The sequence below is a fragment of the Xenopus tropicalis genome, chromosome 10 (genome assembly GCF_000004195.4).
Source record: "Xenopus tropicalis strain Nigerian chromosome 10, UCB_Xtro_10.0, whole genome shotgun sequence".
Classification (NCBI taxonomy): domain Eukaryota; kingdom Metazoa; phylum Chordata; class Amphibia; order Anura; family Pipidae; genus Xenopus; species Xenopus tropicalis.
The window spans coordinates 50,954,416-50,982,265 of NC_030686.2; the positions used below are offsets into that span (position 1 = coordinate 50,954,416).

General features: G+C 57.0%; 1 protein-coding gene across 3 annotated transcripts in view; it reads left to right on the plus strand.

Moving 5' to 3' along the window:
• The window catches only part of prkca (protein kinase C, alpha), a 120,245-nt gene that overhangs the window by 70,809 nt on the left and 21,586 nt on the right, over nt 1-27,850 (plus strand). For 2 of the 3 annotated variants that reach the window (XM_031894176.1, XM_031894177.1), the window contains 6 exons: nt 9,578-9,689; nt 12,135-12,263; nt 17,860-18,016; nt 19,601-19,735; nt 21,241-21,337; nt 26,943-26,984. In XM_031894176.1, coding sequence (XP_031750036.1) covers nt 9,578-9,689; nt 12,135-12,263; nt 17,860-18,016; nt 19,601-19,735; nt 21,241-21,337; nt 26,943-26,984 — 672 coding nt within the window. 3 annotated transcript variants of the gene reach the window in all.

The following is a 27,850-nucleotide window of genomic DNA, read 5'->3' on the forward strand; positions in this document are numbered from 1 at the left end:
CACCTACCCCCCAAGGGAAGGGAGAGTGCCCACCAGAGAGTGCCCATCTACCCACCAAGGGAAAAGAGAGTGCCCACCTACCCACCAAGGGAAGGGAGAGTGCCCACCAATCAGAGAGTGCCCACCTACCCCCCAAGGGAAGGGAGACTGCCCACCAATCAGAGAGTGCCCACCTACCCACCAAGGGAAAAGAGAGTGCCCACCTACCCACCAAGGGAAGGGAGAGTGCCCCACCTGACCACCAAGGGAAAAGAGAGTGCCCACCTACCCACCAAGGGAAGGGAGAGTGCCCACCTACCCACCAAGGGAAGGGAGAGTGCCCACCTACCCACCATGGAAAGGGAGAGTGCCCACCTACCCACCAAGGAAAGGGAGAGTGCCCACCTACCCACCAAGGAAAGGGAGAGTGCCCACCTACCCACCAAGGAAAGGGAGAGTGCCCACCTACCCACCAAGGAAAGGGAGAGTGCCCACCTACCCACCAAGGAAAGGGAGAGTGCCCACCTACCCACTAAGGGAAGGGAGAGTGCCCACCTACCCACCAAGGGAAGGGAGAGTGCCCACCTACCCACCAAGGGAAGGGAGAGTGCCCACCTACCCACAAGGAGAGAGACACTGCTGTGAATAGCGCAGAAAGTGAGTGTTAGCAGTGCGGGCAGCGGTGACATTTGCCTTCCTGTAGTGACTGTCAGCGTGACCTTATCACTTACCCCCCAATGTGCCGGGATAAAGAGCCACTTACAGTCTGGGCCCCTGTCAGAACCTTTCAGAGCGGACGGACCAGAAATGCAGCTCTGAGGAATCTCATTCAAAGCCACAACTTCCGCCCCCACCGCCCCGGGCGCAACCGCCGCCTTCCATAGGGACACGGTGACAGCTGAATGGGGAAGAGGTGACATTTAGAGCGAGAGATAAGAAAGGGCACGGGGACATACGGCTTTATATTGTGCCGGGGGGGGGAGGGCAGAGAGGATGCTGGGAACATTGCTGCCTCAGCTCTGGGTCCCGGGAGTTTGGGGCTTCCTTCTGCTCTATCCCCATAGCACAAAGTGTAGATTGTAAGCTCCTCTGGCAATAATGGATGTGAATGAAAAGCAAATTCAGTGCAAAGGAGGTGTTTGAACCTATTTTATATGAAACTCCAAATATGCCTCCTGCCCATGCAGAACCTGTGGCCCCGAGAGACTTCTAATGCCCAGAATGGTGCCCAGTGTGATACCCACGGTACTGCCCAATGTCATACCCACGGTACTGCCCAATGTCATACCCACGGTACTGCCCAATGTCATACCCACGGTACTGCCCAATGTCATACCCACGGTACTGCCCAATGTCATACCCACGGTACTGCCCAATGTCATACCCACGGCACTGCCCCCACACTGTCATTTACCACAGGTTGGCACTGCTCCTATGTGCGATACCCAGCGTCACTGGCGTCCAATGTCATACCCCACGGCACTGCTTGCCCCAGTGTCATACCCACGAGTCAGTAGCGAAGCGCGCCGACCAGTACTTTGGCAGTGTCCACTACCCACGCGGTACTGTGCTCCTAATGTATACAAAACCGGTCTAGGTGCGATCCACGTCCATACCCACCTCGTCCACTGTTGCGCAAAAAATATAGACAATCGTTTACCTCCTTTATACCACAGAATGACACATATAGTGCATTGCCCAATGTCATTACCCACCGCATGCCCAGTGTATTACCCCACTCAGGGTTACTGCTCAATGTCATACCCACGGTATTGCCCAGTGTCATACCTCACCCAATGTTTTCTCAACGAGCTTATTCGTAACTGCCACGATGTCATACCCCACTCTAACTGGCTCGGTAACCTAGGCGACCGCGCGCCCCAATCGAAATCGCGCCTGACCGAGGCAGGATCTGATCCGTGATACCACACTATCTAGTGACTCGAGGGCATTTGATGCCCCAGGGTCGCTGTAGTGCTCCCAGGCAAACGATACATATTCCAGGAGAACATTTACGATACGCGTGGCATTTCCTTATGGTGATGTGCTGAGACTGGTGCTGGGACTGGTGCTGAGACTGGTGCTGGTGCTTGGACTGGTACTGGTGCTGAGGACGGTGCTGGGAACTGGGTTTTTGGTCTGAAAGGGGGAACCTTGTGGGGGGGTCTGGGGCTGGTGCTTGGAGCTGACTGGTGCTAGAGGGATCGTGCTGGGACTGGTGACGAGACTGTGCTGGGGGACTGGGTGCATGGTGCTGGACGTGGACTGTGCTGGGACTGGTGCTTGGACTGGTGCTGGACTGGTACTGTGCTGAGACTGGTGCTGGGACTGGTGCTGAGACTGGTGCTGGGACTGGTGCTGGGACTGGTACTGGTACTGGTGCTGGGACTGGTACTGGTGCTGGTGCTGGGACTGGTACTGGTGCAGGTGCTGAGACTGGTGCTCAGACTGGTGCTGGGACTGGTGCTGGTGCTGGGACTGGTGCTGAGACTGGTGCTGGGACTGGTGCTGGTGCTGGGACTGGTACTGGTGCTGGGACTGGTGCTGAGACTGGTGCTGGGACTGGTGCTGGGACTGGTGCTGGGACTGGTGCTGGGACTGGTACTGGTGCTGGTGCTGGGACTGGTGCTGGAATGGGACTGGTGCTGGGAATGGCGGAACTGGGGTCGGTTGGTTGCTGGGGAGCTGCGTATAGAACTCGTTCTCACGCATGCTTCATGACACCGTCATGTTCGTAATAGCGGTCCGACTATTAATGCTGGGTCACTGGTTAACTGGTGCCAATTGGGACTGGGTGCTGGGAATGGGACTGGTTGCTGGTGCACTGGTGCTGGTAGCTGGGGACTGGTGCTCGGTGCGGGCACTGGTGCTGGAGACTGCGTGCTGACGGCACTGCGGTGCTTGGAGCTGGTGCGGGATGCGCTTGCTCGGACTGTGTGCTAGTTGTTTAGCTTGATGAATAGGCTACTGGGACTTGGTGGCCCTGGTCGCTGGGACTGTGCTTAATAATATCTCGTGCTCGTACCTAGTCATGCTTGCTGCGTCGCTTGTAGGCGTATCTAGGTGTTAGGGAGCTGAACCTGGTATTCCAATGACTTGTTGGCATGCTTGCGAGAACTCTCCATGCGCTCGTCCTGGGCATCTGCGATGGGCTAGATACCTATATCTGAGTGCTGAATTGGAAGTTGCTGGATGACTGGGACTGGTCGCTGGGACTGTGCTGGTTGTCGGATGGGACTGGTGCTGCGGTACTCACTCGGTGCTCGGGTACTGGTGCTTGGGACTGGCTGCTGGACGGTTGCTTCGCCGCGGTCGAGCTGGCCTGGTGACCTGGGGACTGGGTTCTTGCTGGGACTAGCGGATGGGCTGGGAATGGTGCTGGAATCGAGTGGTATGCTCGGGACTGGGAATAGTGCTGGTGAACTGGTGTGGTGACTGGACGGGTGCTGACTGGTCTGGACTGGTGCTGGGATGGTGCTGGTGCTCGGGACCAGTGGTGCTTGCCACGTGTAAAGCTTATCTGGTTGCTCGTTATTCTCTTGGCGACACATCATCACATGGGTGCTGTGTGCTGGACTAGGTGCTTGGGACTGGTGCTGGGACTGTCTTGGCTAGATGCTGGACTGGTGCTGGACTTGGTGTGGTGCTTGGTGCTGGACTGGTGCTCGGTTGCTGGTGGCTTGGGACTGTGCGTGTGCTGGGTGCTGCGGGACTGGTGGCCTGAGTGCTGGGCTGGGACTTGGTGCTGGGACTGCTGCTGGGACATGTGTAGGATGGTGTGGGGACTGGTGCGGGGATGGGACTTTGGGTGCTGGGACTTGCGTGCTGGGACTTGGTTGCTGGGAACTGCGTGCTGGGACTGGTGCTGGGACTGGTGCTGGTACTGGTACCAGATGCCCAAAGGCAGGGAATCCCAGTGCAACAATCTAATGCAGGGACTGCCTATTCTGCTTGGGGCAGTTGGGGCAGATTGCAGGGAGGTATGGGTACTGTGAGTTACTGCCCCCTCGCCCAGGGTTCTGCTTTGGATACAGAACCAGTGTAACTGTCCCGGCCCCCCTCCCGCCGGCGCTGTGTCCCACAGAGAAGATCCAGTTCCCCTGTAGGTGCGAATCCAAATAAGCGTCAGTTTTACTTTATAAGGAGGTGTGTGGCTGGGGGGGCACGAGCTGGGGAGATAAACTGCACACTGGGGGGCTGTCCCTTCTCTGTGTTAGGGGAGGTACTGCCCAGGCCCAAACCCACCTCTCCCCGCTCATACCCTGCAGTACCGCTACTGGCCTGCTGCACCACATGCACTCTCTGTGCCATAGGCAGCAACACAACGGCGCCACCTCTGAGACTGAAATAGCGTGGCTTAATGGGGAGAGGGCAGATTTTAATCAGATTATGGACCTGAGTTGGGGGGTGTCCCATCATTCCAGCCTGTGTGTCCCTCCCCCTGTAGCTCCCCCATTCCCAGGCCCAGTGTGCAGAGTGGGGCATTAAAGTCTCCGTTCAGTCAAAGTAGTGTTTGGGGGGAACCTCAAGGTCAGTGATATCAGATCCAATCATTCAGAGCTCTGATTCTCTGTACTTCCTGCTCCTGGGCTGCTCTCTTTCCCATGGTCAGACAGGAACCTCCCCCTGGGTAAGTGAATCCAATCTCCCCCCAGTACTTACCCAGGTACAGAGCTCTGATTCTCTGTACTTCCTGCTCCTGGGCTGCTCTCTTTCCCATGGTCAGGCAGGAACCCCCCCCCCTGGGTAAGTGAATCCAATCTCCCCCCAGTACTTACCCTGGTACAGAGCTCTGATTCTCTGTACTTCCTGCTCCTGGGCTGCTCTCTTTCCCATGGTCAGGCAGGAACCCCCCCCCTGGGTAAGTGAATCCAACTCCCCCCAGTACTTACCCAGGTACAGAGCTCTGATTCCCTGTACTTCCTGCTCCTGGGCTGCTCTCTTTCCCATGGTCAGACAGGAACCTCCCCCTGGGTAAGTGAATCCAATCTCCCCCCAGTACTTACCCAGGTACAGAGCTCTGATTCTCTGTACTTCCTGCTCCTGGGCTGCTCTCTTTCCCATGGTCAGGCAGGAACCCCCCCCTTGGGTAGTGAATCCAATCTCCCCCAAAGCTTACTTTACCCAGGTACAGAGCTCTGATTCTCTGTACTTCCTGCTCCTGGGCTGCTCTCTTTCCCATGGTCAGAACAGAACCCCCCCCCCTGCGTAAGTGAATCCAATCTCCCCCAGTACTTACCCAGGTACAGAGCTCTGATTCTCTGTACTTCCTGCTCCTGGGCTGCTCTTCTTTCCATGGTCAGGCAGGAACCTCCCCCTGGGTAAGTGAATCCAATCTCCCCCCAGTACTTACCCAGGTACAGAAGCTCTGATTCTCTGTACTTCCTGCTCCTGGGCTGCTCTCTTTCCCATGGTCAGACAGGAACCCCCCCCTGGGTAAGTGAATCCAATCTCCCCCCAGTACTTACCCAGGTACAGAGCTCTGATTCTCTGTACTTCCTGCTCCTGGGCTGCTCTCTTTCCCATGGTCAGACAGGAACCTCCCCCTGGGTAAGTGAATCCAATCTCCCCCCCAGTACTTACCCAGGTACAGAGCTCTGATTCTCTGTACTTCCTGCTCCTGGGCTGCTCTCTTTCCCATGGTCAGGCAGGACCCCCCCCCCCCCCCTGGGTAAGTGAATCCAATCTCCCCCCAGTACTTACCCAGGTACAGAGCTCTGATTCTCTGTACTTCCTGCTCCTGGGCTGCTCTCTTTCCCATGGTCAGACAGGAACCTCCCCCTGGGTAAGTGAATCCAATCTCCCCCCAAGTACTTACCCAGGTACAGAGCTCTGATTCTCTGTACTTCCTGCTCCTGGGCTGCTCTCTTTCCCATGGTCAGACAGGAACCTCCCCCTGGGTAAGTGAATCCAATCTCCCCCAGTACTTACCCAGGTACAGAGCTCTGATTCTCTGTACTTCCTGCTCCTGGGCTGCTCTCTTTCCCATGGTCAGGCAGGAACCCCCCCGGCGGGTAAGTGAATCCAATCTCCCCCCAGTACTTACCCAGGTACAGAGCTCTGATTCTCTGTACTTCCTGCTCCTGGGCTGCTCTCTTTCCCATGGTCAGACAGGAACCTCCCCCCCCCTGGGTAAGTGAATCAATCTCCCCCAGATACTTACCCAGGTACAGAGCTCTGATTCTCTGTACTTCCTGCTCCTGGGCTGCTCTCTTTCCCATGGTCAGGCAGGAACCCCCCCCTGGGTAAGTGAATCCAATCTCCCCCCAGTACTTACCCAGGTACAGAGCTCTGATTCTCTGTACTTCCTGCTCCTGGGCTGCTCTCTTTCCCATGGTCAGGCAGGAACCTCCCCCTCCCACTAGTTGCCTGAGTGGTTATTATGGGGGGAATGGGGGCCGCTGACAGTAGATGGAGCCGGGGTAGGATACAATGTATCAGTGTTGGTTACAGCCTAACTGGCAGTTGGGAGCAGTAGAGACGCCAGTTACACTCACTGCTCATGTACAGCAGCCAAACCCCTGTCCCCATACGGGGGCCTTCCCGTCCCATATCCGCCCCACCCCCATCTCAGTAAATTCCTGGGCCAGTGGTGCTGTTCTGTTCTGGGCTGGACCCCCCCTGCCGGGATGGGAGGGGCTGCGCCTGGGAGTTGCCGGACTGGGACTTTGTTGTGTTTCTCGTTGCCTGGATGGTGGGTGGGAGGTTTCAGTGCCTGGGGGGCACCGGGGATATATATATGTATAGCATGGAAAGGTACCCCCATCATGTTCTGTTCCACTCACACATGAATACAGCAGCCCCCCAAGATTACAGCAGCCCCCCCATGATTACAGCACAGCCCCCCATGATTACAGCAGCCCCCCATGATTACAGCAGCCCCCCATGATTACAGCAGCCCCCCTTGATTACAGCAGCCACCCCATGATTACAGCAGCCCCCCATGATTACAGCAGCCCCCCCATGATTACAGTAGCCCCCCCATGATTACAGCAGCCCCCCATGATTACAGCAGCCCCCCATGATTATAGCAGCCCCCATGATTACAGCAGCCCCCCATGATTACAGTAGCCCCCCATGATTACAGTAGCCCCCCCATGATGATACAGCAGCCCCCATTGATTACAGCAGCCCCCCCATGATTACAGCAGCCCCCATGATTACAGCAGCCCCCCATGATTACAGCAGCCCCCCCATGATTACAGCAGCCCCCCCATGATTACAGCAGCCCCCATGATTACAGCAGCCCCCCCATGATTACAGCAGCCCCCCATGATTACAGCAGCCCCCCATGATTACAGTAGCCCCCCATGATTACAGCAGCCACCCATGATTACAGTAGCCCCCCCATGATTACAGCAGCCCCCATGATTACAGCAGCCCCCCATGATTACAGCAGCCCCCCATGATTACAGCAGCCCCCCATGATTACAGCAGCCCCCCATGATTACAGCAGCCCCCCATGATTACAGTAGCCCCCCCATGATTACAGTAGCCCCCCCCATGATTACAGCAGCCCCCCAATGATTACAGCAGCCCCCCCATGATTACAGCAGCCCCCATGATTACAGTAGCCCCCCCATGATTACATAGCCCCCCAGTGATTACAGCAGCCCCCCATGATTACAGCAGCCCCCCATGATTACAGCAGCCCCCCCAATGATTACAGCAGCCCCCCATGATTACAGTAGCCCCCCCCATGATTACAGCAGCCCCCCATGATTACAGTAGCCCCCCCATGATTACAGCAGCCCCCCATGATTACAGCAGCCCCCAGATTACAGCAGCCCCCCATGATTACAGCAGCCCCCCATGATTACAGCAGCCCCCCATGATTACAGCAGCCCCCCATGATTACAGTAGCCCCCCCCATGATTACAGCAGCCCCCCCCATGATTACAGCAGCCCCCCCAGGCTGCTCTCTATCCCATGGCCAGGTAGGGTAAGTAAACTGCCCCCCAGCTGCTCATTTGCCACCTTTGGGCAGTACCTGGGTGAGCCCCTCAGTTCTCAGTGTACTCTGAGTTGCGGAACCACAAATCCCAGCATCCCCTGAGAGCCAGGCAGCAGCCGGTTGCACTTAGATGAGTAAATAATGACAATAAAAGGTTGGATCATGGGAATATTAAAGGCTGGCCTGTGATTGGCTGCAGGTAGTGAGTGGCTGGGGCTGCAGCGGGCGGGGGGCACAAATTCCGAGGCTTCCGGATAAATTTAGATGGAATTTCAATGCGATTCGTTTTCATCAAAAGCAAAAAGGCCCCCGATGAGCCTGTGCCAACCCAGCGCCAACCCTGTGCCAACTCAGTGCCAACCCAGCATCCTGTGCCAGCCCAGCGCCAACCCTGCACCAAACCTGTGCCAACCCTGCGCCAACCCTGTGCCAGCCCAGCGCCAACCCTGCACCAACCCTGTGCCAGCCCAGCGCCAACCCTGCACCAACCCTGTGCCAACCCTGTGCCAGCCCAGCGCCAACCCTGCACCAACCCTGTGCCAACCCTGTGCCAGCCCAGCGCCAACCCTGCACCAACCCTGTGCCAACCCTGTGCCAGCCCTGCACCAACCCTGTGCCAACCCTGCGCCAACCCTGTGCCAATCCTGCGCCAACCCTGTGCCAGCCCTGCGCCAACCCTGTGCCAACCCTGTGCTAACGCAGCGCCAAACTGTCTGTGACATAACTCGGGGCGGGGCAGCTGGGGGGAGGGCCCTGGGAAACAATAAATGCAGATGAATCTGTGCCCAATTGAGCCACCCACGTGCAGTGCCCAAATCAGGCTGAATTGTCAGTAGGCCAATGGGAAGGGGCCCCTGTATGGGCCAATAAGCTTAGGGCTTATGGCCCGACCCACATCCAATGAGACTCCCCCAAGGAATGTGACCAATGAATGGAGCCTGAAACAGTGATGTCACGGGGTCTGTAGGACTCAATGTTTATCCCACTGTGCCCAATAAAATGCCATAAATCTTCCTGCCCCAGAACTGCCATCCCTGCCGCCCAATCAGCCCCTTCTGCCCCAGAACTGCCATCCCTGCCGCCCAATCAGCCCCTTCTGCCCCCGCTCTGCCATCCCTGCCGCCCAATCAGCCCCTTCTGCCCCCGCTCTGCCATCCCTGCCGCCCAATCAGCCCCTTCTGCCCCCGCTCTGCCATCCCTGCCGCCCAATCAGCCCCTTCTGCCCCCGCTCTGCCATCCCTGCCGCCCAATCAGCCCCTTCTGCCCCCGCTCTGCCATCCCTGCCGCCCAATCAGCCCCTTCTGCCCCCGCTCTGCCATCCCTGGCGCCCAATCAGCCCCTTCTGCCCCCGCTCTGCCATCCCTGCCGCCCAATCAGCCCCTTCTGCCCCCGCTCTGCCATCCCTGCCGCCCAATCAGCCCCTTCTGCCCCCGCTCTGCCATCCCTGCCGCCCAATCAGCCCCTTCTGCCCCTTCTGCCCCCGCTCTGCCATCCCTGCCGCCCAATCAGCCCCTTCTGCCCCCGCTCTGCCATCCCTGCCGCCCAATCAGCCCCTTCTGCCCCCGCTCTGCCATCCCTGCCGCCCAATCAGCCCCTTCTGCCCCTTCTGCCCCCGCTCATTACTCTCATTCTCTTCTATTTTAGGACCCAAGAAGTAAACACAAGTTTAAAATCCACACGTACGGGAGCCCCACCTTCTGCGACCACTGCGGCTCCCTCCTCTATGGGCTCATCCACCAGGGAATGAAGTGCGAAAGTAAGTGGGCGGCGGCCTTATTGTATTGGGGCGGAGTCTGCTGGGACATGAGGGGACTAAAGGCCTGGAATGCCGTACCTTCCCCATATAGGATTATGGCCGGGAATGCCGTACCCTCCCCATATGGGATTATGGCCGGGAATGCCGTACCCTCCCCATATGGGATTATGGCCGGGAATGCCGTACCCTCCCCATATGGGATTATGGCCGGGAATGCCGTACCCTCCCCATATGGGATTATGGCCGGGAATGCCGTACCCTCCCCATATGGGATTATGTCCGGGAATGACGTACCCTCCCCATATGGGATTATGGCCGGGAATGCCGTACCTTCCCCATATGGGATTATGGCCGGGAATGCCGTACCTTCCCCATATGGGATTATGGCCGAGAATGCCGTACCTTCCCCATATGGGATTATGGCCGAGAATGCCGTACCTTCCCCATATGGGATTATGGCCGAGAATGCCGTACCTTCCCCATATGGGATTATGGCCGAGAATGCACCGTACCTTCCCCATATGGGATTATGGCCGGGAATGCCGTACCTTCCCCATATGGGATTATGGCCGGGAATGCCGTACCTTCCCCATTGGGATTATGGCCGAGAATGCCGTACCTTCCCCATATGGGATTATGGCCGGGAATGCCGTACCCTCCCCATATGGGATTATGGCCGAGAATGCCGTACCTTCCCCATTAGGGATTATGCGGGAATGCCGTACCCTCCCCATATGGAGTTATGGCCGAGAATGCCGTACCTTCCCCATATGGGATTATGGCCGGGAATGCCGTACCCTCCCCATATGGGATTATGGCCGGGAATGCCGTACCTTCCCCATATGGGATTATGGCCGAGAATGCCGTACCCTCCCCATATGGGATTATGGCCGAGAATGCCGTACCTTCCCCATATGGGATTATGGCCGGGAATGCCGTACCTTCCCCATATGGGATTATGGCTGGGAATGCCGTACCCTCCCCATATGGGATTATGGCTGAGAATGCCGTACCTTCCCCATATGGGATTATGGCTGGGAATGCCGTACCCTCCCCATATGGGATTATGGCTGGGAATGCCGTACCCTCCCCATATGGATTATGGCTGAGAATGCCGTACCTCCCCATATGGGATTATGGCTGGGAATGCCGTACCCTCCCCATATGGGATTATGGCTGAGAATGCCGTACCCTCCCATATGGGATTATGCCGGGAATGCCGTACCTTCCCCATATGGGATTATGGCCGGGAATGCCGTACCTTCCCCATATGGGATTATGGCTGAGAATGCCGTACCTTCCCCATATGGGATTATGGCTGAGAATGCCGTACCTTCTCCATATGGGATTATGGCTGAGAATGCCGTACCCTCCCCATATGGGATTATGGCCGGGAATGCCGTACCTTCCCCATATGGGATTATGGCCGGGAATGCCGAAGGGGGTCATTCACAAGTACAGATCAGTTCAGCTGCCCCCCCGTACACATGTTTGTTTATATGGAATTAAAAGGTCCCTGGAACCCAGTCAGAAATTTTCCATCCTGGGTCCAACACAGGGCGAGTTATTATTATCCTGCAGCATGAAAATAACTCCCCGTCCTCTGAATGATGGAGCTGCGTATTGGTACCTCTCCCAGCATGCACTGGGCTTGACTCTGGGGGGTTACACATGTGTCAAGTGCACACCTAAAGTAGGACCCCCCGGAGTGGCAGTAGGGCAAGATGGGGACAGTAGGGCAAGATGGGGACAGTAGGGCAAGATGGGGACAGTGGGACAAGATGGAGACAGTAGGGCAAGATGGGGACAGTGGGACAAGATGGAGACAGTAGGACAAGATGGAGACAGTAGGGCAAGATGGGGACAGTGGGACAAGATGGAGACAGTAGGGCAAGATGGGGACAGTAGGGCAAGATGGAGACAGTAGGGCAAGATGGAGACAGTAGGGCAAGATGGAGACAGTAGGGCAAGATGGAGACAGTAGGGCATGGGGACAGTAGGGCAAGATGGGGACAGTAGGGCAAGATGGGGACAGTAGGGCAAGATGGGACAGTAGGGCAAGGGGGCCAGATGACAATGGAGACAGTAGGGCAAGATGGAGACAGTAGGGCAAGATGGAGACAGTAGGGCAAGATGGGACAGTAGGGCAAGATGGGGACAGTAGGGCAAGATGGAGACAGTAGGGCAAGATGGAGACAGTAGGGCAAGATGGAGACAGTAGGGCAAGATGGGGACAGTAGGGCAAGATGGAGACAGTAGGGCAAGATGGAGACAGTAGGGCAAGATGGGGACAGTAGGGCAAGATGGAGTCATGAATGATGGAGGGACCTTTATAACTGCCCAGCCTGTGGCCTTTGTAGTTGGGGCCATGGTGGGAGTTGGGTTTCCTAGAGTCGGGGTGCAGGTAATAACGTGTCAGTAACCCCGAGATCTCTCTCCCTGCAGCCTGCGACATGAATGTACATAAAGTCTGTGTCATCAATGTGCCCAGCTTGTGCGGAATGGACCACACGGAGAAGAGGGGGCGGATTTACTTGAAAGCAGAAGTGAAAGGAGACGTGTTAAATGTCATAGGTAGGTCTGATACCCGCGTCTGGTAATGATCCCTCCCACTCAGCTACTTATCTACTGGGACCGGGCAACAGCAGGTCTGCATGATGGGAAGAGACAGTGTCTCCATCTTGCCCTACTTGTCCCCCATCTTGCCCTACTGTCCCCATCTTGCCCTACTGTCCCCATCTTGTCCTACTGTCCCCATCTTGTCTACTGTCCCCATCTTGTCCTACTGTCTCCATCTTGCCCTACTGTCTCCATCTTGCCCCTACTGTCCCCATCTTGTCCTACTGTCCCCATCTTGCCCTACTGTCCCCATCTTGTCCTACTGTCCCCATCTTGTCCTACTGTCCCCATCTTGCCCTACTGTCTCCATCTTGCCCTACTGTCCCCATCTTGTCCTACTGTCTCCATCTTGTCCTACTGTCCCCATCTTGCCCTACTGTCTCCATCTTGCCCTACTGTCTCCATCATGTCCTACTGTCCTCCATCTTGCCCTACTGTCTCCATCTTGCCCTACTGTCATCTTGCCCTACTGTCCCATCTTGCCCTACTGTCTCCATCTTGTCCTACTGTCCCCATCTTGCCCTACTGTCTCCATCTTGCCCTACTGTCTCCATCTTGTCCTACTGTCCCCATCTTGCCCTACTGTCTCCATCTTGCCCTACTGTCTCCATCTTGTCCTACTCATCTTGCCCTACTGTCCCCATCTTGCCCTACTGTCTCCATCTTGCCCTACTGTCTCCATCTTGTCCTACTGTCCCCATCTTGCCCTACTGTCTCCATCTTGCCCTACTGTCTCCATCTTGTCCTACTGTCCCCATCTTGCCCTACTGTCTCCATCTTGCCCTACTGTCTCCATCTTGTCCTACTGTCCCCATCTTGCCCTACTGTCCCCATCTTGCCCTACTGTCTCCATCTTGCCCTACTGTCTCATCTTGCCCTACTCTCCCCATCTTGCCCTACTGTCTCCATCTTGCCCTACTCTCCCCATCTTGCCCTACTCTCCCCATCTTGCCCTACTCTCCCCATCTTGCCCTACTGTCTCCATCTTGCCCTACTGTCTCCCATCTTGTCCTACTGTCTCCATCTTGCCCTACTGTCCCCATCTTGTCCTACTGTCCCCATCTTGCCCTACTGTCTCCATCTTGCCCTACTGTCCCCATCTTGCCCTACTGTCCCCATCTTGCCCTACTGTCCCCATCTTGCCCTACTGTCCCCATCTTGCCCTACTGTCTCCATCTTGCCCTACTGTCTCCATCTTGCCCTACTCTCCCCATCTTGCCCTACTCTCCCCATCTTGCCCTACTGTCCCCATCTTGCCCTACTGTCTCCATCTTGCCCTACTGTCTCCATCTTGCCTGATGAGCCAATAGGGAGAGTAGAGGAGAAAGCTGAGGGCCTGGGGCCATATAACACAATGGGAGGTTATTGGGCGCCAGATGGGGGAGGTTGGCACATTAATGGAATGGCTTTGCTGGGCGCAGGGAGGGCACAATAATATCCCATAAGCCTCCCAGCTGGGCAGATTAATGCGCTAATCCCGGGCAACAGACGGGCTGGAATGACTTTCCCTACCGACCCGGAGACCGGAGCTGCCGCCTGGGGGGGGGGGCGTTGGACTCGAGCCGAGCGCCGAGTTATTTCCAAATAAATCATTTTTCAATAAGGTTTATATTTGGGGCAGAATCTGCTCCTTCTGACCCGTCAGTACCCGAGCACTGGCGCTCTATTGGCTGGGAGCGAGTAGGGATTCTGTAAGACAGGCCGGCCTGTTAGCTCTGTGCGCTGGTTCTGCTCATCTCTCTGTGCTGCGCTGGTTCTGCTGGTCTCTCTGTGCTGCGCTGGTTCTGCTCATCTCTCTGTGCTGCGCTGGTTCTGCTGGTCTCTCTGTGCTGCGCTGGTTCTGCTGGTCTCTCTGTGCTGCGCTGGTTCTGCTCATCTCTCTGTGCTGTGCTGGTTCTGCTCATCTCTCTGTGCTGCGCTGGTTCTGCTCATCTCTCTGTGCTGCGCTGGTTCTGCTCATCTCTCTGTGCTGCGCTGGTTCTGCTCATCTCTCTGTGCTGCGCTGGTTCTGCTCATCTCTCTGTGCTGCGCTGGTTCTGCTCATCTCTCTGTGCTGCGCTGGTTCTGCTCATCTCTCTGTGCTGCGCTGGTTCTGCTCATCTCTCTGTGCTGCGCTGGTTCTGCTCATCTCTCTGTGCTGCGCTGGTTCTGCTCATCTCTCTGTGCTGCGCTGGTTCTGCTCATCTCTCTGTGCTGCGCTGGTTCTGTTCCTCTCTCTGTGCTGCGCTGGTTCTGCTCCTCTCTCTGTGCTGCGCTGGTTCTGCTCATCTCTCTGTGCTGCGCTGGTTCTGCTCCTCTCTCTGTGCTGCGCTGGTTCTGTTCCTCTCTCTGTGCTGCGCTGGTTCTGCTCATCTCTCTGTGCTGCGCTGGTTCTGCTCCTCTCTCTGTGCTGCGCTGGTTCTGTTCCTCTCTCTGTGCTGCGCTGGTTCTGCTCATCTCTCTGTGCTGCGCTGGTTCTGCTCCTCTCTCTGTGCTGCGCTGGTTCTGCTCATCTCTCTGTGCTGCGCTGGTTCTGCTCATCTCTCTGTGCTGCGCTGGTTCTGCTGGTCTCTCTGTGCTGCGCTGGTTCTGCTCATCTCTCTGTGCTGCGCTGGTTCTGCTCATCTCTCTGTGCTGCGCTGGTTCTGCTCCTCTCTCTGTGCTGCGCTGGTTCTGCTCATCTCTCTGTGCTGCGCTGGTTCTGCTGGTCTCTCTGTGCTGCGCTGGTTCTGCTCATCTCTCTGTGCTGCGCTGGTTCTGTTTCCTCTCTCTGTGCTGCGCTGGTTCTGTTCCTCTCTCTGTGCTGCGCTGGTTCTGCTCATCTCTGTGCTGCGCTGGTTCTGCTCACTCTCTGTGCTGCGCTGGTTCTGCTCATCTCTCTGTGCTGCGCTGGTTCTGTTCCTCTCTCTGTGCTGCGCTGGTTCTGTTCCTCTCTCTGTGCTGCGCTGGTTCTGTTCCTCTCTCTGTGCTGCGCTGGTTCTGTTCCTCTCTCTGTGCTGCGCTGGTTCTGTTCCTCTCTCTGTGCTGCTGGTTCTGCTCACTCTCTGTTCTCTGTGCTGCGCTGGTTCTGTTCCTCTCTCTGTGCTGCGCTGGTTCTGCTCATCTCTCTGTGCTGCGCTGGTTCTGCTGGTCTCTCTGTGCTGCGCTGGTTCTGTTCCTCTCTCTGTGCTGCGCTGGTTCCTTCCTCTCTGTGCTGCGCTGGTCTGGCGCTGGTTCTGCTCATCTCTCTGTGCTGCGCTGGTTCTCTCCTCTCTCTGTGCTGCGCTGGTTTTGCTCATCTCTCTGTGCTGCGCTGCTGCTGGCTGCTGCGCGCTGGTTCTGCTCATCTCTCTGTGCTGCGCTGGTTCTGCTCATCTCTCTGTGCTGCGCTGGTTCTGTTCCTCTCTCTGTGCTGCGCTGGTTCTGTTCCTCTCTTTGCTTCTGCTGTTTGTTTGGGTCGGGGCGATACACTCAGCAGACTTTTCGCTACAGTGGATCCCGCACTCGGCTCTCCTGCTGGCAGTAAGTGGGTCGGCGCTCTGATCAGAACATAAAAGATACTGATAAATTATTTATTAGCCGCCAGTTTGAGGCAATACATGGAGCAGCGCTTACTGGGGTCTCACTGTGCCCCCCATCCCCTCCCTCCGCTGCAACCAAACCGGACCTGTTTGTATTTCTCCGGCCCAAATGTACTTCCTGCAATGTGAAAATTACTCACAAATCCTACAGCAGGTACTTCGGTACTTCAGTTGGTTCTGTTCAACCGGCAGCTGCCTAGGTCTCAACTGGGTCAGAGAGAGACAGCGGTACCACCTATAGATCCCTGGGTAAGGTCTCACCTAGAGCTCTGGGTTCTACAGAGCAGATCCCCAGGGGGCAGAGAGACAGGCGGTGCCACCTATAGATCCCTGGGTAAGGTCTCACCTAGAGCTCTGGGTTCTACAGAGCAGATCCCCAGGGGGCAGAGAGAGACAACGGTGCCACCTATAGATCCCTGGGTAAGGTCTCACCTAGAGCTCTGGGTTCTACAGAGCAGATCCCCAGGGGGCAGAGAGAGACAGCGGTACCACTTTATAGATCCCTGGGTAAGGTCTCACCTAGAGCTCTGGGTTCTACAGAGCAGATCCCCAGGGGGCAGAGAGAGACAGCGGTGCCACCTATAGATCCCTGGGTAAGGTCTCACCTAGAGCTCTGGGTTCTACAGAGCAGATCCCCAGGGGGCAGAGAGAGACAGCGGTGCCACCTATAGATCCCTGGGTAAGGTCTCACCTAGAGCTCTGGGTTCAGTTCTACAGAGCAGATCCCCAGGAGACAGAGAGAGACCAGCTATAGATCCCTGGGTAAGGTCTCACCTAGAGCTCTGGGTTCTACAGAGCAGATCCCCAGGGGGCAGAGAGAGACAGCGGTACCACTTTATAGATCCCTGGGTAAGGTCTCACCTAGAGCTCTGGGTTCTACAGAGCAGATCCCCAGGGGGCAGAGAGACACAGCGGAACCACTTTATAGATCCCTGGGTAAGGTCTCACCTAGAGCTCTGGGCAAGGTCGGGGCAGGGCAATAAGCAGCAGGGGCAGGGCAATAAGCAGCAGGGGCAGGGCAATAAGCAGCAGGGGCAGGGCAATAGGCAGCAGGGGCAGGGCAATAGGCAGCAGGGGCAGGGCAATAGGCAGCAGGGGCAGGGCAATAGGCAGCAGGGGCAGGGCAATAGGCAGCAGGGGCAGGGCAATAGGCAGCAGGGGCAGGGCAATAAGCAGCAGGGGCAGGGCAACTGCCCCATTGGCACTCCCATCATGCCCGGGGAGGGCTTGTCACTCACTGACACGTGACGCAGCGCAGAGGTTATTTACCCTTTATTTATATAGGGAGAGAAGATACTGACCCTAGGCAGATAGCGCCCCCCGGGCAGAATGGCACCTGAGCCCCCCACATACAGACCCCCAGGCAGCCAATAACAAGAGGGCACTGCAGGGGGTACCGCTCTGTACTGTACATACTGGGCTGCCAGTAGAACCTCTCATTACTGGAGCAGCAGTTGGCTGTTCATTCACATGCAGTCTCAGAGCTCCCCCTGCTGGCCGAGTCCTTGTACTACACCCATAAAGCTCAATGTCCAAAGGGCTGTGTTCCCTGAATGTAGTGGGGGCAATATCTCCCTATAGGAACTGGGGGTCCCTCTCAGCCCCCAAACTTACTGCAAACTCATTCTACTTTCTCTCTGTCGCCTGATCTGCTCCACTTGTACATTTACTCCCTGACCAGCAGGTGGAGCCCCCAGCATGTTGCCTTCTGTCCCAAATAGTTAAGGAGTTGAAGCACCACAGGCAGGGCAATAGGCAGCAGGGGCAGGGCAATAGGCAGCAGGGGCAGGGCAATAGGCAGCAGGGGCAGGGCAATAAGCAGCAGGGGCAGGGCAATAAGCAGCAGGGGCAGGGCAATAAGCAGCAGGGGCAGGGCAATAGGCAGCAGGGGCAGGGCAATAAGCAGCAGGGGCAGGGCAATAGGCAGCAGGGGCAGGGCAATAGGCAGCAGGGGCAGGGCAATAGGCATGGTGCCAGTATCTGGCCAATCAGCGCTCTCTTCTCTCTTGCAGTCCGTGACGCCAAAAACCTGATCCCTATGGATCCCAACGGCCTATCAGACCCCTACGTCAAGTTGAAACTGATCCCCGACCCCAAGAACGAAAGCAAGAAGAAAACCAAAACCTTCCGCTCCACCCTCAACCCCCAGTGGAACGAGTGCTTCACCTTGTAAGTGCCCCCCCCCCCCAACTTCCGCTCCACCCTCAACCCCAGTGGAACGAGTGCTTCACCTTGTAAGTGCCCCCCCCCCAAACCTCCGCTCCACCCTCAACCCCCATGGAACGTGCTTCACCTTGTAAGTGCCCCCCCCAAACCTTCCGCTCCACCCTCACCCCCAGTGGAACGAGTGCTTCACCTTGTAAGTGCCCCCCCCCCAAACCTTCCGCTCCACCCTCAACCCCCAGTGGAACGAGTGCTTTCACCTTGTAAGTGCCCCCCCCCAAACCTTCCGCTCCACCCTCAACCCCCAGTGGAACGAGTGCTTCACCTTGTAAGTGCCCCCCCCAAACCTTCCGCTCCACCCTCAACCCCAGTGGAACGAGTGCTTCACCTTGTAAGTGCCCCCCCCCCCAACCTTCCGCTCCACCCTCAACCCCCAGTGGAACGAGTGCTTCACCTTGTAAGTGCCCCCCCCCCCAAACCTTCCGCTCCACCCTCAACCCCCAGTGGAACGAGTGCTTCACCTTGTAAGTGCCCCCCCCCCAAACCTTCCGCTCCACCCTCAACCCCCAGTGGAACGAGTGCTTCACCTTGTAAGTGCCCCCCCCCAAACCTTCCGCTCCACCCTCAACCCCCAGTGGAACGAGTGCTTCACCTTGTAAGTGCCCCCCCCCCAAACCTTCCGCTCCACCCTCAACCCCCAGTGGAACGAGTGCTTCACCTTGTAAGTGCCCCCCCCCCAAACCTTCCGCTCCACCCTCAACCCCCAGTGGAACGAGTGCTTCACCTTGTAAGTGCCCCCCCCCCCAAACCTTCCGCTCCACCCTCAACCCCCAGTGGAACGAGTGCTTCACCTTGTAAGTGCCCCCCCCAAACCTTCCGCTCCACCCTCAACCCCCAGTGGAACGAGTGCTTCACCTTGTAAGTGCCCCCCCCAAACCTTCCGCTCCACCCTCAACCCCCAGTGGAACGAGTGCTTCACCTTGTAAGTGCCCCCCCCAAACCTTCCGCTCCACCCTCAACCCCCAGTGGAACGAGTGCTTCACCTTGGTAAGTGCCCCCCCCCCAAACCTTCCGCTCCACCCTCAACCCCCAGTGGAACGAGTGCTTCACCTTGTAAGTGCCCCCCCACGCCACTATGGGGGTGATGGGAAGTATCTCATAGAACAGCTAATTCTAAGCAACTTTTCAACTGGTCTTCATTATTTATTTCTTATAGTTTTTTAATTATTTGCAGCTTTCAAATGGGGGTCACTGACCCCGGCAACCAAACCCTATTGCTCTGTGAGGCTCCAGTTTTATTGTTATTGTTACTTTTTATTCCTTATCTTTCTATTCAGCCCCTAGCCTATTCATATACCTGTCTCTCATTCAAACCACTCCCTGGTTGCTAAGGTAATTGGGACCCTAGCAACCAGATAGCTGCTGAAACGCCAAACTGCAGAGCTGCTGAACAAAAAGTGAAATAACTAAAAAGACTAAAAACAATAAAAACTGCAAACTGTCTCAGAATATCCCTCTCTGCGTCGTACTAAGAGTTAACCCTTTAATGTGCCTAGTAACCCCCCCCCCCCCCCCCGTTCCCTCTCGCAGCAAGCTGAAGCCGACAGACAAAGACAGGAGACTCTCGGTAGAGATCTGGGACTGGGACCGGACCACCAGGAACGACTTCATGGGATCCTTGTCCTTCGGGGTCTCCGAGCTGATGAAAATGCCGGCGTGTGGTTGGTGAGTATCTGCCCCTTCCCCTTCATTGCCCTTTATATACTATGTATCATGGCCTTCTGTTACCCCCCCCCCCAGCCCCCAGGCTGCAGCAGTTTCAGCCAATCCCAGCTCTCAGGATCTTGTTGCCCCCCAGCCCCCGGGCTGCAGCAGTTTCAGCCAATCCCAGCTCTCAGGGTCTTGTTGCCCCCCCAGCCCCGGGCTGCAGCAGTTTCAGCCAATCCCAGCTCTCAGGGTCTTGTTGCCCCCCTAGCCCCGGGCTGCAGCAGTTTCAGCCAATCCCAGCTCTCAGGGTCTTGTTGCCCCCCCAGCCCCGGGCTGCAGCAGTTTCAGCCAATCCCAGCTCTCAGGGTCTTGTTGCCCCCCCAGCCCCGGGCTGCAGCAGTTTCAGCCAATCCCAGCTCTCAGGGTCTTGTTGCCCCCCCAGCCCCCGGGCTGCAGCAGTTACAGCCAATCCCAGCTCTCAGGGTCTTGTTGCCCCCCCAGCCCCCGGGCTGCAGCAGTTTCAGCCAATCCCAGCTCTCAGGGTCTTGTTGCCCCCCCAGCCCCGGGCTGCAGCAGTTTCAGCCAATCCCAGCTCTCAGGGTCTTGTTGCCCCCCCAGCCCCCGGGCTGCAGCAGTTTCAGCCAATCCCAGCTCTCAGGGTCTTGTTGCCCCCCCAGCCCCCGGGCTGCAGCAGTTTCAGCCAATCCCAGCTCTCAGGATCTTGTTGCCCCCCCAGCCCCCAGGCTGCAGCAGTTTCAGCCAATCCAGCTCTCAGGATCTTGTTGCCCCCCAGCCCCCGGGCTGCAGCAGTTTCAGCCAATCCCAGCTCTCAGGATCTTGTTGCCCCCCCAGCCCCCGGGCTGCAGCAGTTTCAGCCAATCCCAGCTCTCAGGGTCTTGTTTCCCCCCCAGCCCCCAGGCTGCAGCAGTTTCAGCCAATCCCAGCTCTCAGGATCTTGTTGCCCCCCCAGCCCCCGGGCTGCAGCAGTTTCAGCCAATCCCAGCTCTCAGGGTCTTGTTGCCCCCCAGCCCCCGGGCTGCAGCAGTTTCAGCCAATCCCAGCTCTCAGGGTCTTGTTGCCCCCCAGCCCCCGGGCTGCAGCAGTTTCAGCCAATCCCAGCTCTCAGGGTCTTGTTGCCCCCCAGCCCCCGGGCTGCAGCAGTTTCAGCCAATCCCAGCTCTCAGGGTCTTGTTGCCCCCCCAGCCCCCGGGCTGCAGCAGTTTCAGCCAATCCCAGCTCTCAGGGTCTTGTTGCCCCCCCAGCCCCCGGGCTGCAGCAGTTTCAGCCAATCCCAGCTCTCAGGGTCTTGTTGCCCCCCCAGCCCCCGGGCTGCAGCAGTTTCAGCCAATCCCAGCTCTCAGGGTCTTGTTGCCCCCCAGCCCCCGGGCTGCAGCAGTTTCAGCCAATCCCAGCTCTCAGGATCTTGTTGCCCCCCCAGCCCCCGGGCTGCAGCAGTTTCAGCCAATCCCAGCTCTCAGGATCTTGTTGCCCCGGGAGGGATCTGACGGCGGGTGCCCCCCCAGGTACAAGCTGCTGAACCAGGAGGAGGGCGAGTATTACAACGTGCCGATCCCCGAGGAGGAGGATGATGGGAACATTGAGCTGCGGCAGAAATTTGAGGTGAGAAACCGATTTCCTGAGAGATTTTCTTTTTCTATAAAATGTGTAAATTGCCAGTCAGTCCAGCACAGGATTCTGGGTAATGTCCCACAAACCCTTGCTTGCCCAGGGGTTACCCCCACATTCAGCCCATGGGACCCATTTCCATTCCTGGGGGGGGGGTTCCCCAAAACCAAGAGCCCAGGGGTTACCCCCACATTCAGCCCATGGGACCCATTTCCATTCCTGGGGGGGGGGTTCCCCAAAACCAAGAGCCCAGGGGTTACCCCCACATTCAGCCCATGGGACCCATTTCCATTCCTGGGGGGGGGGGTTCCCCAAAACCAAGAGCCCAGGGGTTACCCCCACATTCAGCCCATGGGACCCATTTCCATTCCTGGGGGGGGGGTTCCCCAAAACCAAGAGCCCAGGGGTTACCCCCACATTCAGCCCATGGGACCCATTTCCATTCCTGGGGGGGGGTTCCCCAAAACCAAGAGCCCAGGGGTTACCCCCACATTCAGCCCATGGGACCCATTTCCATTCCTGGGGGGGGTTCCCCAAAACCAAGAGCCCAGGGGTTACCCCCACATTCAGCCCCATGGGACCCATTTCCATTCCTGTGGGGGGGGTTCCCCAAAACCAAGAGCCCAGGGGTTACCCCCCACATTCAGCCCATGGGACCCATTTCCATTCCTGGGGGGGGTTCCCCAAAACCAAGAGCCCAGGGGTTACCCCCACATTCAGCCCCATGGGACCCATTTCCATTCCTGTGGGGGGGGTTCCCCAAAACCAAGAGCCCAGGGGTTACCCCCACATTCAGCCCATGGGACCCATTTCCATTCCTGGGGGGGTTCCCCAAAACCAAGAGCCCAGGGGTTACCCCCACATTCAGCCCATGGGACCCATTTCCATTCCTGTGGGGGGGGGTTCCCCAAAACCAAGAGCCCAGGGGTTACCCCCACATTCAGCCCATGGGACCCATTTCCATTCCTGGGGGGTTCCCCAAAACCAAGAGCCCAGGGGTTACCCCCACATTCAGCCCATGGGACCCATTTCCATTCCTGGGGGGGGGGTTCCCCAAAACCAAGAGCCCAGGGGTTACCCCCACATTCAGCCCATGGGACCCATTTCCATTCCTGTGGGGGGGGTTCCCCAAAACCAAGAGCCCAGGGGTTACCCCCACATTCAGCCCATGGGACCCATTTCCATTCCTGGGGGGGGGTTTCCCCCACACCAAGAGCCCAGGGGTTACCCCCACATTCAGCCCATGGGACCCATTTCCATTCCTGTGGGGGGGGGTTCCCCAAAACCAAGAGCCCAGGGGTTACCCCCACATTCAGCCCCATGGGACCCATTTCCATTCCTGGGGGGGGGGTTCCCCGACACCAAGAGCCCAGGGGTTACCCCCACATTCAGCCCATGGGACCCATTTCCATTCCTGTGGGGGGGGGTTCCCCAAAACCAAGAGCCATGGGGTTACCCCCACATTCAGCCCCATGGGACCCATTTCCATTCCTGGGGGGGGTTCCCCAAAACCAAAAGCCCAGGGGTTACCCCCACATTCAGCCCCATGGGACCCATTTCCATTCCTGGGGGGGGTTCCCCAAAACCAAAAGCCCAGGGGTTACCCCCACATTCAGCCCATGGGACCCATTTCCATTCCTGGGGGGGGGGTTCCCCCACACCAAGAGCCCAGGGGTTACCCCCACATTCAGCCCATGGGACCTATTTCCATTCCTGTGGGGGGGGTTCCCCAAAACCAAGAGCCCAGGGGTTACCCCCACATTCAGCCCATGGGACCTATTTCCATTCCTGTGGGGGGGGTTCCCCAAAACCAAGAGCCCAGGGGTTACCCCCACATTCAGCCCATGGGACCCATTTCCATTCCTGGGGGGGGTTTCCCCCACACCAAGAGCCCAGGGGTTACCCCCACATTCAGCCCATGGGACCCATTTCCATTCCTGTGGGGGGGTTTCCCCCAAAACCAAGAGCCCAGGGGTTACCCCCACATTCAGCCCATGGGACCCATTTCCATTCCTGGGGGGGGTTTCCCCCACACCAAGAGCCCAGGGGTTACCCCCACATTCAGCCCATGGGACCCATTTCCATTCCTGTGGGGGGGGTTCCCCAAAACCAAGAGCCCAGGGGTTACCCCCACATTCAGCCCATGGGACCCATTTCCATTCCTGGGGGGGGTTTCCCCCACACCAAGAGCCCAGGGGTTACCCCCACATTCAGCCCATGGGACCCATTTCCATTCCTGTGGGGGGGGGTTCCCCAAAACCAAGAGCCCAGGGGTTACCCCCACATTCAGCCCCATGGGACCCATTTCCATTCCTGGGGGGGGGGTTCCCCGACACCAAGAGCCCAGGGGTTACCCCCACATTCAGCCCATGGGACCCATTTCCATTCCTGTGGGGGGGGGTTCCCCAAAACCAAGAGCCATGGGGTTACCCCCACATTCAGCCCCATGGGACCCATTTCCATTCCTGGGGGGGGGTTCCCCAAAACCAAAAGCCCAGGGGTTACCCCCACATTCAGCCCCATGGGACCCATTTCCATTCCTGGGGGGGGTTCCCCAAAACCAAAAGCCCAGGGGTTACCCCCACATTCAGCCCATGGGACCCATTTCCATTCCTGGGGGGGGGGTTCCCCCACACCAAGAGCCCAGGGGTTACCCCCACATTCAGCCCATGGGACCCATTTCCATTCCTGTGGGGGGGGGGTTCCCCAAAACCAAGAGCCCAGGGGTTACCCCCACATTCAGCCCATGGGACCCATTTCCATTCCTGGGGGGGGGTTTCCCCCACACCAAGAGCCCAGGGGTTACCCCCACATTCAGCCCATGGGACCCATTTCCATTCCTGGGGGGGGTTTCCCCCACACCAAGAGCCCAGGGGTTACCCCCACATTCAGCCCATGGGACCCATTTCCATTCCTGGGGGGGGGTTTCCCCCACACCAAGAGCCCAGGGGTTACCCCCACATTCAGCCCATGGGACCCCATTTCCATTCCTGGGGGGGGTTTCCCCCACACCAAGAGCCCAGGGGTTACCCCCACATTCAGCCCATGGGACCCATTTCCATTCCTGGGGGGGGGTTTCCCCCAAAACCAAGAGCCCAGGGGTTACCCCCACATTCAGCCCATGGGACCCATTTCCATTCCTGGGGGGGGTTTCCCCCACACCAAGAGCCCAGGGGTTACCCCCACATTCAGCCCATGGGACCCATTTCCATTCCTGGGGGGGGGTTCCCCAAAACCAAGAGCCCAGGGGTTACCCCCACCTTCAGCCCCATGGGACTCATTTCCATTCCTGTGGGGGGGGGTTCCCCAAAACCAAGAGCCCAGGGGTTACCCCCACATTCAGCCCATGGGACCCATTTCCATTCCTGGGGGGGGGTTCCCCAAAACCAAGAGCCCAGGGGTTACCCCCACCTTCAGCCCCATGGGACTCATTTCCATTCCTGTGGGGGGGGGTTCCCCAAAACCAAGAGCCATGGGGTTACCCCCACATTCAGCCCCATGGGACCCATTTCCATTCGCTGCTGTTGCTGAGCGCCGCCCTTGTGGCTCTAACTAACAATTCAGTGTATTTTGTCTCTTTCCAGCGCCGTCCAATAAAAAATATCTACTTCATCAAGGTAGCTCCTCCCCCGGCACCGCCGCACCAATGGGAATGCTTTCCCTGCCTAGAGCAGGGTTTGTGGTGTTTGCCCCCCCAGCCAGCCAATGATTAAGGACATGGAGATCCCTATTAAATGTCATTGGTCGGCTCTCAGTGCATTCTGTGTCCAATCGGATTCAATGCCAGTACAAAGGCGTGTCCTTAATTCATTGGCTCGCTACTATTTTGTCATTCTGCGTCCGGATAAACCACCCCCTTCAGACAAAATAGGCGGTGTGACTGCATGGGGGCGGGGCATGAGGGCCCCCACATTCCCCTATGTATTTACAGGAATACATACATGTGCCATATATACTGCCCCCCTGCCCCCGAGTATATATGATGGTACCACGTGGGCTGTGCAGCCGTTTGCCCTGGGGCAGTATCATCTCACCCCTTTAACCACTTATTCGCTGAAGGCCTGTCACTCTGCTGCCCCTTCTGGCAGACGGTGGGATTACAGCAATTTCTCTTATTCCGGGTAAAGTTAGGCGATACCTTTTATTGGCTGAGAAAGTACCAATCGCAAGCTTAGATTTTATATATTTAATTTAGAAATGTCCCATGGGGCTAGCCATATTCTTCATTTCCCAGGGTGCCACAGCCATGTGACCTGTGCTCTGATAAACTTCAGGCACACTTTACTGCTGCGCTGCAAGTTGGAGTGATATCCCCCCCCCCAGCAGCCGATCAGCAGAACAATGGGAAGGGAGCAAGATAGCAGCTCCCAGTAGGTATCAGAATAGCACTCAATAGTAAGAAATCCAAGTCCGGCTTGGGACTCCTCCAGTTACATGGGAGTAGGAGAAACAATAGGTTAGCTGAAAGCAGTTCTAATGTGTAGCGCTGGCTGAAAGCTCAGACTCAGGCACACTTTACTGCTGCGCTGCAAGTTGGAGTGATATCCCCCCCCTCACCCCCAGCAGCCAATCAGCAGAACAATGGGAAGGGAGCAAGATAGCAGCTCCCAGTAGGTATCAGAATAGCACTCAATAGTAAGAAATCCAAGTCCGGCTTGGGACTCCTCCAGTTACATGGGAGTAGGAGAAACAATAGGTTAGCTGAAAGCAGTTCTAATGTGTAGCGCTGGCTGAAAGCTCAGACTCAGGCACACTTTACTGCTGCGCTGCAAGTTGGAGTGATATCCCCACACTGTAATAAATATGCCCCCTAAATGGGAGTGAGTTGGGGGTACCCTTAATCTGGGGATATTTGTGGATAAGCTGTGTAACGCTAGGCAGCGCCACTCATTGGCACCTATGGGGGAGTGGTTGGACTTGATGTTGATGAACTATGTAATTACGGGTGGGAGAGAGATCCAGACTCTCAGGCACTGACCAATCAGCTGCGAGTTCCTTAATCCTATTGGGGCTCCCTCTATGGGCAGGGTAAAGGGGAACAGACTGTGAGTATTTATTACCCATAACTGCTCTGGTCCGGATTAGCACCGCCCCGTGCTATAATGGTACTGCCCAGAGGGGAATCAGAAAGGGAGGCCTTGCCACATAGACATGCCAATGCAAAGTGCCAGCGGGCCACCCATTGCCCCTTGATATAAAAGCAACATGATGTTTAAATTTTCCTTTAATCCTGTCCTGCTGTGGGGAGGCCAATATTCCGTCTGGCCAGCAGGGGGCAGCAGAGTCCCTACAATGTACATTCAGTTCCCAGACCGGACATGTTACTGTTACACACTTACTGATTGGTTCCTGCGAGCGCTGCTGTAACCCTTTGTGGCCAGGCTGGGGCTCATTGCAGGGGGAACTGCCCGCGGCTACATTGTGTCAGGAGTCAGAACCAGAGAACAGGAAGGGACTGAACATTTTACACCAATGTAACCTGGAACTTTGGCCAAAGAGGTGGCGCCAGGCGTTGGCACAGGGGCACTGACTGGCAGGTTCTGTTAGGGTGGGTGGCAGTGCCAGGCATGGAATCAACACTGTGTCCCTATGGTTTCAGGGTACAGTGCCAGCCCGGGATAAGGTGGTCCCTCCTGTGCAAGTAAGCGGCTTGCATGCCCCCCAGTAAGCGCCCGTAGGCTTGGCGCACACTCACGCCAGCGCTAACAGGGTGACAGGGTGCCGGGAGTTGCGCTTGCTGATGGCACCCACCATTTTATACATGGGGGGAGTAATTACCCCCTGCATGCCCCCCCAGATGCAAAGGGAAGGTGCCCGCTGTGCCACTAATACAGCATCTCATTAACCCCTTGTGCTCTAACCTGCACTGAGCCATTTGTGCCCCCCCGGCTGCCAGTGTTAACCCTTCGTTGTAACTCTCTAGCTCCTGAGCTGCTGCTGGAGAAAGGAGGCAGATTATTGGGGTGCTGCTCGGCACGTACCAGGGTTCAGGGGTTATCGCATAAGAGGAAAGGGGTCAAGGAAATATGGTCCCCCCAGATGTGCATGGGGCAGTTTGAGGAGGGAAATCCCCAATATGCCCCCCAATAGGTGGCACAGTCCTATGCCCATTTAGTTCTCTTCCTGTTGCCAGGGGCAACTATAAGGAACTGCCCCCCCTGCTCGAACCTGCAGAATAATCTGCCTCTGCCATCAGCAAGTGTGGGGGTCACTGAGGGGCAGGGGTGGTCTCCTCATGATCATTTGTTGCCCCCAAATATTATTTATTAGACTTGAGATATAGAGAGAGTAATGAGGCCTCTCTGCCCCAGTGCAGGGCAAGTAGGGTTAAAGGGTAAGTCTGCCTAGGCTGCAGACCCAGTGGGGTTAATGCAGATGGCAGGGGGTATATAGGGAGAGTAAGTTGGGGTGCAGCAGGACCCCTGAGAAATGGCTGAGGCCTTGCATTAAAGCCTTGCTGCACATTTCCCACAATGCATGCTGTTTGATTTGGTGCCCGTGTTTGAG